This window comes from Buceros rhinoceros, unplaced genomic scaffold (genome assembly GCF_000710305.1).
Source record: "Buceros rhinoceros silvestris isolate BGI_N320 unplaced genomic scaffold, ASM71030v1 scaffold14798, whole genome shotgun sequence".
Classification (NCBI taxonomy): Eukaryota; Metazoa; Chordata; class Aves; order Bucerotiformes; family Bucerotidae; genus Buceros; species Buceros rhinoceros.
In genome coordinates this window covers 17,501-28,971 of record NW_010428720.1, presented here as the reverse complement: position 1 = coordinate 28,971, position 11,471 = coordinate 17,501, and the positions used below count along the sequence as shown (strand labels likewise).

At 36.8% G+C, this 11,471-nt stretch overlaps 1 protein-coding gene across 1 annotated transcript in view; it reads left to right on the top strand.

Moving 5' to 3' along the window:
• Positions 1 to 4,175: 4,175 nt before the first annotated feature.
• LOC104498941 (myelin transcription factor 1-like protein) overlaps positions 4,176 to 11,471 on the top strand; it is a 9,930-nt gene continuing 2,634 nt past the window's right edge. Inside the window, exons 1-4 of the mRNA XM_010142382.1 lie at positions 4,176 to 4,273; positions 6,491 to 6,594; positions 10,847 to 10,990; positions 11,315 to 11,471. The exon at positions 11,315 to 11,471 is cut by the window's right edge and continues 2,634 nt beyond it. Of these exons, the coding sequence (XP_010140684.1) occupies positions 4,213 to 4,273; positions 6,491 to 6,594; positions 10,847 to 10,990; positions 11,315 to 11,455 (450 nt within the window). The 5' untranslated portion in view covers positions 4,176 to 4,212 and the 3' untranslated portion in view covers positions 11,456 to 11,471. The remainder of the gene's footprint in view (positions 4,274 to 6,490; positions 6,595 to 10,846; positions 10,991 to 11,314) is intronic.

The following is an 11,471-nucleotide window of genomic DNA, read 5'->3' as shown; positions in this document are numbered from 1 at the left end:
CTGAATCAGGACCTCAGAGGGAGCCAGGAGCTGGGTATTGGTGCTTCTCACAGCCCCATCAAAATGCTGTAGCTTCAAGTCCTGTGGCATCCACAATCTGACAGGGATAAATGATGGCTTAGTATGTCCACACTGTATTTATTAACAGCAGTACCCCCAGCAATGTTGTTATAAAATCTTATGCGTTTTTTATCATGGAAAGACTACTCAACTCTGTTTATATTTTCTTTGCATGATTTCTCATGTGTATGAGAATAATGGCAGTAGCAAAGGAGATAACTGTGATTAATTTTACTGGTTCATTGCTGGAATGAACAAGCTGCAGAATTCATATATACGTAAAAGTCAGTGCAAAGTTTGTTAAAATAAAAAAAATAAACTGATTCCTATGTAAAAGAAGGATTACACACTAATTCCACTTGTAACAGAAAACCTGTTACAGGCATCAACCGTAAAGGCTTTAAACTTGACGTGAGGATAAGTATTTTCCTTACCAAAACTACCAGATAGCATATTTCTCTTGGTCTTTTTTGATTTTTGAGATGTTTAGAGCATATTTTGTTTAATTCTTAAGGCACTGAAATAGCTTTCACTTGTACTCATTTGTTAGTCATGGGAAGACAAATAAAATCTCAAGATATCTGAGACAAATAAAACCATGCCTGTTTCTTTTTGTCTTCTGTCTCCTCTTCACCCCCAGTCTTCTAGAAATCTCGAGCCACTCCCACTCTCATTAGAATTTCAATTCAAGTTTTTTGGTTAAATTTACATCGCTGTAAGGTTCAGCCTTTGTACCAGCCCACTTCTGGTGTGATCCTGACATAATTCGGTTTTTCGTCTTACCTTCCTATATGTCCTGCCCTCTTTTGTTTGTTCTCGGCTCAGAGAAAGAGCAGTTATCTTCAGGAGAAATAAACATAAATGTCAAGAACATAGATGGGAAGAGGTAGAATTTCCTTGCAGAGTAGAAGGTTATCCTAAAAGTCCTAATTTACTTTTTAAATTATTCGAAGTATTTTTCGGTAACTTTATTAAGAACAGAGCTGGGCAAAAAGGATGCATATTGCCATCTTTGTCTTACTAATTTCTGAAGAATTTAGCCAAGTTAAATAAAGTGTAATAGAACCCAGTCTTCTAACTTAGGTTGCTAATTTAGTATTTGCTTCACTGAAATTGCACATTCCTGGCTCAGGAAAGTGAGCTAATCCACTTACAATACAATATACAAGTGATGGAGAGACAGATTTCCTGGTAAAGACCTGCAGAGGAAGTGGCTTTGGCATCTTCCCCTATGTTGAATTTGGTACCTCTGGGGGTTTTGAATGATCTCTTAAACTGTGTAAAGCCCCTGGAAAAGTTAGGACCCTTCGTTCATTCGTGGCCTCTAAGGACAGACACATAACAGCTAAAGGTAGTCATAATAATACATGGTGCACATTTTAAAGCCACGAGTGTATGGGTCAGGAAAACAAAAAGAAGCAGCTTGTGATTTGGGCATGGAGAGCAAGTCCTTTCGGTCAAAGCCCTCCTCTGTCTGTGTGTACTGTATTAGATCACCGGTAGGCAAGAACAAAACTAGTCTGGCTACGGGATTTTGGGCCTCACAAGTAGGCCCAAAAATAGGCAGCCCTTTGCCCTCACTAACTCATGGCTCATCCGGGTGCCTCCCAAAGAAGGTAGATAATCCATGCAGAACAACTCTCCAACAGTTCCTGCAGCAATAGAGCAGAGGACCCAGATCTTTCGGTTTGCAGTTTAGGCAGAGGACATCTGGTGCCAGTATGCCTGAACTGCAGCAGAGGTATAAGTGATACCCCAGTGTCTAGCTTTGCAATAGATCTCTTTCCAATGGAGAGGGCATGGGCCAGAGGCAGTTGCTATTAGGCAGCTAGAACGTGCCCATTCTATTTTGTAGAGTAGGAAAGCTTAGTAGTGCAAATATGGGACATTGTACCTGGGGCCTCAGGGCGAGAGCATGATTTGGTGCACACTGAACATACTAGTAGAGAGGTAACCTTTCAGACAAGCCTTTGAGAAGATATCTACCATTAAGGCAGTCCTGAAATCTCAGTGTACCTGATCTGCAAATAAGCTTGGGGTTCTGGCGCCAAAATTTGGATGTAGGCACACTGAATCTAACAGTAGATTTCTAACACTTGTGAACATAACTTTTTTTTGTTTCATTATTCTTCTGCACTTACAGGTGCATTGTTCTAGCATCCAAGTTTCTTGCTGGTCTGTTTAGGGTTTGAATGCTAAACTTATGGGCTGTTTGAGGGATAATTTTATTTTGAGACATTCCTTCGGCTGACACCAGTCAAGACTTTTAGAGAGGAAAAGGCTTCAGACCAAGATGAGAGTAAAATAATACAATTTTTACAATGCCCAATGATGCTAACTCCTGCAAAAAAAAGATTGAGGACAAAATATGAGGAAATCCATTAAATCAATTGAAAGTATACAAAGTAAATAAAATAATGCAGAAACTTTGCATGTACTGTTATCTCTCATTCTTTTCCCTGTGCCAATGATTTTTTTTCCCCCAAATGTCTAATCCTCTCCTCCTTAATCTTCCTCAAGGCTCCCTTTGACACTTCAAGAGGACAGTTGTTTATAATCACACAGTGAATCCATAGCAGAGTTTGGAACCATTACCTGGCATCCTGTCACCTAGGCTACAGTGAAAAGCTACTTGCTACTTGATTTCTGATACTGCTAGTATTTAGTTTTATTATGTATCTTCTCCGTAGCAGAGCTGTATAAAATATTGAACACTGACTCTTTTGCTAAGAAAAGGAAAGGTTTTTAAAGACATTTTTCTGGGAAAAGTTTTCTTTTTGGGATGGCTGCACTTGATAATAGTAGCCCAGGCTGTTCAGAGAATGATTTTCAATAATTAAACAGTATATTTAAATGAGAGGGATTTATTGAGTAGGAACTTGGGTCTTTACTTAAGTATATGCTTTTAATCAAAGACATCACATTGCTCAGAAACTTGTTCTACATTAGAGAGATTATTTGACTATCAACTTTGACTTTGATTTGCACAATTAAAAATTGTAAAAAAAATAATCTGGATCTGAAGAGGAAATACAAATGTAATTGTATGCAATGAGAAGTATGTGATGTTTCACGGCTATGAAAACTTAAATGTTGAAGCAGTAGGGAATTGTTCTGGATCTGATGTAATTGTATGCAATGAGAAGTATGTGATGTTTCACGGCTATGAAAACTTAAATGTTGAAGCAGTAGGGAATTGTTTAGTAAATTCCCAAATTTCTTTCACTGCTAAGATTAAGATTATCATTAAATTAGATGGAATACATTACTTCTCTTACCTGTGATAGTGCAGCAACATTAAAGATGTTATCTTTTAAAATAAGTGGGTAGTTTGATATATATGATTATTTATAAAATAGTGAGCACTGTCTGATTATTTTTGATTACACGAGAAAACCTGCTAAGACTGCATTTGCTACTGAACAGTTTTGTACAATGTAAGTAAAAAGCTTAATATTTTGGTAACACAGGAGACAAGAGATAACTGAGTTGATATCTCTAAGTGTAACAAATATACATTGTAAGAGATATGTATCCCTCCTGAAGGCAAGGTCATTTTTATGGGAATAACTTTTCTTGGGCTTCAATAAAATAGTTAGCTACTGCCTTTTTAAGAAAAAAATTACAAAAGGTCAATTTAGCCAGCTCTGTAGGTGATATTCACAAAGAAAAGCATAGTTTAGAAGAGTTAGTCAGTTGGATGTGAGAGGAAGCTCTTGTCCCCTTCTCCCAGCAATCAGTTTCATGTTTGAATTAAAAAGAGTGGAAGTTCAGAGTGGGGATATGTAAATTTAAAAGGTAGTATTTACACAGTAACTGTTTTAAAATGAAACTTTTTAATAAGTGCATTAGAAAATTGGACTGTTGTTCCCAGGCTTATAGTTTTATGAGATATATCTGGCTTATATATTAGCTGTCTATACAAAAATAATTTAGAAGAAAGAATAAAACCATGAAATCAGTACCGGTAAGTCCTTTAATTTTTTTTCAGACTAACACATTCTTTCAGTGCTAGGCAGTGAAGATAAACTTTGTGTCTGATCCTGGTTTTATTATGGGTTTGGATTACAGATTTATTTTCAGTGACCTATCGAAATTAACAGGCTCCTTACTGTTCACAGTTTATCAGGATGCCCCAGAGCTACTTCAGCAATGAAGAAAGCAAAGCTGTCTGGAGAACAAATGCTAACAATAAAGCAGCGGGCCAGTAATGGTAAATTTTTAATCCTTACCTTTTTAAATATTACTTCTTTATAAGCTAAAGTCATCATTACTCCATTGGCTTTTTTTCTTCTACGTATGCAAATCTTCTTTGATTAAATAGAGAATTCACTATCAGTAGAAGAGAAACTGGGTTTTTTGCTGTGGAAACCTGAACCAGCAGCGGAGTGGTTAGACTGGCCTGAGTTATATCTACATAAATCAAATATACTGAAATATTTCAAAGTAGAATATATCATTATAACTTTCTGGTTCAAATTTCATTCAAATGGGGATAGTTGGTCTTGTTGTGGAATTCAGAAGAGAAAAAATACGTGACTTGCAGAATGTCAAGTCCTCATGAGCTCCCTTTACTTCATTTGTAGCTGTGGCTCTGTAACATCTGGCAAATTACATCTACCCTTTATCCAGGGCTAAACCACAGCAGTTGCTCCATCACCCCATGACCCCTCACATGCCAAAAAGAGGGATCAGGAAAAAGAGAGAAGACCTACAGGCCGAAATGAAAACAGATTTATTGAAACAGCCAGACTAATACCAATATAAAGTATAAAAAGTCATACTCAGCCTAGCAAATGTCCAGTGGTCACAATAAATGGGAAAGCAGTCCTCAGGAGCAGGGAGGAAGAGAAGCAGAGATAACAGGAGCCAAGTTGAGAACACAGAGGAACAGACGCCCCTCTCCTCTCCTTTAAGCTGAACATGATGTTTATGATGTGGGATACACCTGTGAGCCATCTCAGGTCATCTCCCCCGGCTGACCCAGAACTGGTGATGGCCTGCAAACCATGGCTGGCCTATGATTCTGTCCCACCAAAACCAGGACGCAGATATAGATGGCCTTGTGCAATTTCATCTCCAGTAATCTGGAGTCCTTCCTGGGAACCTTGTGGGGTTGCAGTGAAGATGATGAAAGTACCTTGGGTGAAAGTCAAGATAGTATCCTGATAGTTGAAGTGCAATAAAAGCAAAATGTCAGTGCTTTGGTTCAAATAAGTAATGCACAAAACACTTATCTGGGAGGTGCCCAAGTCCTGAGTATTCTTGGAAAACTTTATGTTGTCACTTACTCTGTGACTGTGCATGTCTTCTTAACTGTCGGTGTTGACTGTGTTTGAGAGCCACAAAGCCTTCAAGACAGTGCAGGAGGCGTTTCAACCCACATTTCCATCACAGCTGGAGAACGGGTTGGCTGTCTTTGTTGTTCAATAGGTAGTATAAAGGATTGGAAGATCTGGATGTAATTTTCTCTACAACCTGAGTTAAGTATTGAAAACTGCATCTGCCATGTCCTGGAAGAATGCCTGAAGGAGTGCTATATGGATATTTTGTGTACTTAGGGGGACACATGGCATTAGGCATTAGACATTAGGCAGTAGTTAGGCACTGTGGGAAAAGATATGCAAGATTTACCCTAGAGTAAGAACAAGAGTGGGAGCTCCAGTTGCTCTAGCTTTAGGAGCTCAGACTTTCAGAAAACAGGTCTATCTCTTCCTAGGACTATTTTATGCTTTGTTATAGTAACTAAAAGGATAGATAAGTAAAATCTTTAGAGTTTATTCTTGTCTCAATCCTTAAAAATACAAGTATCTTTAAAATTCTGGGCTCTAAGTGTTTATGCCATAAAACCTCAGAAATCACTTCCATTTTGCAAATTAATCTATATATTGTTATATAATAACACCCTTCTGAACCATTAAGTTATTAGAAGCAACAGCAGAATCACAGTATATCCCAGCACATCAACCAAATTTCACTGTGTTGAGAAAAAAAAAAACAACTTCTGAATTAGTTATAAATTTTTTTGACAACGCTGCAATGTGAAGAGATTGACACGTTAAGATATTCAGAAAATCTGTAAGTGGACACAGTCTTTCAAATAAGTTACATATGAGAGTGGAGCAGAATTTGTTGCTGCAGGTGCTTTTCTTATAATACAAAGTTAAATCAGTACATATAAAGAAAAAGGTGTGTCTCATTGAACTTCTAGGCATTTTCAGCATGCTCACTGGAAAATTACTGCAATTTTTAACAGAAAAGTAGTGGAAAATACATGGTTTTAACTTCAAAAGAAAAGTTTGAAGAACGCTTCCTTTTTTGCTTGAATTTTTACTTGAAATGTATTTTCAAATTTGTAAATAATTAATCCACTGAACTTTCATTTAAAGCTTAATCATTTTAACACTCCTTTTAATTTTATATTACACAGGTATAGAAAATGATGAAGAAATTAAACAGTTAGATGAAGAAATCAAAGAACTAAATGAATCCAACTCCCAGATGGAAGCTGATATGATTAAACTCAGAACTCAGGTAACAGTTTTATGAAGCCCTAAATTCAGCTGCTTTTTTTTACGTGACTGATTAAAAGAAATGTATTAAAAATACTTGTTCCCTTTTATATTTTTAAATATTAAGACTTCTTTCTGTGATTTGCCATTTATAAAATCAGAAAACAATACTCATTATGCAATTTCCACACCAGTTACCAGCATTAAAAAAAAAAAAAGGCTTAGAAAAATATATTCTTTAAAATAATGGCAACAGCATGACCTGTCATGGTCAGCTTTGTATTTCAGCTTGATAAGGCTATGCCTTTCTAATAGCAGTTAAAATATTATGTGGCATCATGATCATTAATGTAACTTAGAAGGTAAAGGAGTCTAGATGAAAAACATCAGCTTTTCTCAGGTCTGTCTTACAAGGAAATTTTGATAGGGACATGAATACCTGTTGCACTTCTCTTCATCATGTGGTACACTAAGTGCAGCCCTTGCCATTTATCAGTCTTTAGTCCCGTTATCATAATCATCCAAATGATCTTGGTGGAAACAGGGTAAACCATTCCTTGTTACTTCTTTGTCTGCTACTTGTGGAGAACAGCAACCATGTCCATTTTCCTCCTCCTCTGATATACTCGTAAGTGGGAGGCAGGATCTGCCTATTCAGCTTAGTTTTTCTTTGGCTTCTAAATCTTAGCGAAATTGATATTCAAACTTCGCTTCTATTTTATGCCTATATTTCAGGTTCTATTGACATTATTCAGCCTTTATAGGATTTTATTTAAGTTTTTCACAGTTTTCCAATGTGACCAAATATAATTGTAGGTTAATGAGGACAAAATCTGCAAGAATGTAAAGCAGTAAGAATAATCAATGGCAGGAAAATTACATGTATTTATATTGGATGAATTTGGTCCTAAGTTTTGAATATGACAGCATCCAATCTGGCTTATGTTTTCTTGTGCTTAATACAACGCTGTAGGTTCTATTCACATCCAGATTGATTTATTTGGCACTTTTTAAAATGTAAAGCAGTTTGGCTGTTATGTGTACATCAGGTAAATGCTCCAGTTCTCAATAACTTTCTACTTTCTTAATTTTATTTTTGGCCACATTAATAAAAAAAAATAAATAAAGCCATGATAGCACTGTCACAGGTATAAAACATATATTGAGTTTCAAAGATTTAGCCAAGAATCCCACATCAAGTTTTGATCTCAAATAAGTACAGAAGCCATACTTCAGTCATCTCTGTTCCAGCTTTTGCATCTCAGACTAGTGCCATTGCATATTCTTAGAAATCAGATTAGGCAGTACCTGGAAAAAAAACCCCTCAGCTGATGATTTTACCATCAAGTTGAAAGGATGCTTTTCACACCTTGGTGGTATGACTGGCAATGACGCATACTGTCCTTGAAATTATTAATATGATTCTAGAAAACAGAGCTACAAGAGACCTTGTAATGTTATTTTGTCAACCACTCTTCTTTCCTTCCTACTTCTCAGCTCTTCCTAAGCCAATAATCCTGCACATTCTTGTCTAACCTGTTATTTACTTCCTGCACTAGAGATTCCACAGTCTCTGGGCAGTCTGGTCTGATACTTACCTGTTCTTAGCCAGTTAGCTACTGATGCCTAGCAGAAAATTCCAGCTGAGTCAAACTTCACAAAAATTCAGAGGCCTCAATTTTTCATTCATATGCTCTCCTGAAGATAAGCAATTTACATTTCTAACACATAAAGAGTTACATCATAGTCATTATCTATTAAGAGAATTAAAGTGAACAGTCCCCTTTATTTGCAACAGTAAATTTATATTTAACACAACAAAATTTTTGATGATAAACCTTCAGAAAATCATTGTGCAACCTAGATTTCACTAAGACTTCACAGGCAGGGAATATGCCAAGGAAGGATAGTGGAAGTTCTGTGAACACCAGAAGTAGCAACAGTCTTGTTTGACATGGATTTGCATCCCATATGATCGTAAGTGCTAGAGAACAGTTTTCCTACAACAGGAACTTCCCATCCAGGTAGAATCTTTTATATTTAATAATGTGAAAAGTCATGCTGCAGCCTTTTGCTTAGTTGGAACATTCGTAAGACTCCTTTACTCAGCTGCCTTTTTGCTTAAGACTTTGAAGAAAGTATTTTTAATTAAAGGGCTTCTAGTAAATTTGTTTCAAACTTAACATGCGGGTCCAAAAGTATGACAGGGGTAGAAAGACATAAAGGTGAGAAGAGGAAAGAAAAATCTGCAAATAACTCTGTATCTCATACAAGCAACATGTTATCCTGTTTTCAGAATAGATACAAGTGAACATTCATTAGTTTTAGGGTAAAATGCAGGGAGGGAAATTTCAGCCTTTAAGTATGTGAATGCAGTAATTATGTATGCCAGTTATCTTAAGATACTTACATGCCAGTACTGAATGGAATTGTGAAATATGCTGATCAGCTGCCATTGCATTTGCAGATAGTCAGCATCTCACCTGAAGGAAAGAAAAAATATGTATTCCTGTAGCAGTGCTCAGCTTGCTAGAAAATTTATAAAATGTCGACTTCCTACTTAAGTTAGGAGGCAGCAGCATATGCCTTACTGAACTGGGCCTTCATTGACATCAGACTCTTCACTTTTATCTGTAATATAAAAACCAGTTTTTAGAATAAATATTGGAGTATGACTGACTTTAACAAGCATCTATGAAAGATGTTTTGCATTTGCATACTGTGTTGCTCTCCAACATAAACAAGCAGAAAGCAAAACAAGACAGGAGGATGTGTTTCAAAGGATGTTTCAAAGCTGAAGAAAGTACTTTCCTACTGTAATATGTTGTGGAAATAGGTCAAAATCAATTAATTGTGACAAAACCAAGCCCCTGCAATGCTGACAGCTTGAATTAGCTGCTATATAAACACCTGTAGTCAGAGATACTTGACTGTTTTATGTAGCCACATCACTTGTCAAAGTTACTTCTATCAACTAATGGGCTGTATTTCTGTAAGCAGACTGAAGCTTTAGGTCCAGAATAAAACCTGAGACATCTGCCTCCCTGATTGTGCCAACAATTTCCTAAAATTTACTCAGCCATGGTCAAATTAGTAGTCAATTATGAACCTTTTCCCCTTCTTCCTGCTACGACCGCACAAATGTCCAACACTCCCATCAGCATTTAAATTGTGTCAATTCTTCCCACAGTTCACTGTCTCTGCCAGTGTAGAAATGGATAAAGCTCGTTCTGAGAATTCAAACCCTTGTTTTCTTTGGTGTTTTTCCACTTCTCTGGCATCTTTGTTTGCCCTCTTGTCAATGTATATTTTAACCTACACACACACAAAAGCCTACTGTACATTTTTTAATAGATGTTAACAGTTGTCATCCGATGTGGAAAGTAAGGATTGGTCTACAGAATAAAGTGTAGACAGATACAAGTGAGCTCTGCGTCTGCTCTTGATGAGTTGCACATAAGCAAATGCTCATCTGATATCCTTACAGCTTCATTAGCACACTGCTCTACAAAAGCTCGCGTAAGTTGCCTCTCAGCAATGCTTTTTAGCTCAAGCAGGGCACCATGCAAGGTCAGATCTAACTTGTGTCTGGTGACCTGGGAACACAGGCAGAGCATGCTGTCAGCTGTGTTCACCTACACAGGTAGTCGCGCCCTAGAGATCCACCCTCTTGGCTATGCGCAAATTTTCTTCAGTTCCTTCAGTTTTGCAAGTTGTATATATTAGAAAACTTGTGGAATTTGTACATACATTGCAATTACATGAAATTGTTCAGCTTTCAAAAGAGCGCTGTGAATTTGCAGAGAATCAAACTATGCTTACAAAGAGCTAAGGAGCTGTGCATGCTTAACTAACGAACTAACTAACTAACTAACTATATATAAGAAAATGTAAGAAATGCATGACTTGCTGCAGAATGTCCCTAAGGTAGGCTCCTAGAAGTGTTTAACCACATGGGTGAACTTACAGAACTAAGGTCCTTTTTAATGCCTGTCAAGTCAAGAAGAAAAGCTCCAAAGCAGTGAAACAAATCCAAGTTCATTCATTATTACTAACATTAAAAAGACAAGCTGTTAAAGTCATACGACATACAGTAGGAATAAGAAACTGTTAACGATGATAAGAATTGCAGACTCAAGCAAAACCTTTTTAAGCGTGAATGAACAGACCTTTTTCTCCTTTCCCTGGTATTTCTGTTATATCTCCCTCCAAAGAGCACATGCTTTATGACAGCTCGCCTTATATTACATTGTACGCAAATTTGTCCATTTTAGATTACCACAATGGAGAGCAACCTGAAGACGATAGAAGAGGAGAACAAAGTAATTGAACAGCAAAATGAGTCTCTTCTTCATGAATTGGCCAATTTAAGCCAGTCTTTAATTCATAGTCTAGCTAATATCCAGCTGCCACATATGGTAAGTGATTGAGAGCACAAGTTAAGGAATTTGGCGATCTTCAGTTCACTTCATACAATAGATGTCTTTTTTTTATGTTTATGTTTCATCAACCAGTTGGATATTTGTGGTAACAACACTGAAACCATAAAGATACATTTAACTGCTAACAAAGACATGGAGGGCCTGTTCCAGTGTATCCTGTAAAATTAAGTAAGAACTAAATAGGCATTTTAAATACTATAAAAAATGGTGGCAATATGCCTTGATAATATGTTGTGCTTAAATGAATATACGATTAAGAAAATAAAAGTTGTATATGAACTACTATTTAATATCTCGTAGGAACCAATCAATGAACAAAATTTTGATGCTTACGTGACCACTTTGACGGACATGTATACAAATCAAGATCGTTATCAGAGTCCAGAAAATAAAGCCCTACTGGAAAATATAAAGCAGGCTGTGAGAGGAATTCAGGTCTGAACAGCTGCTATAGTGG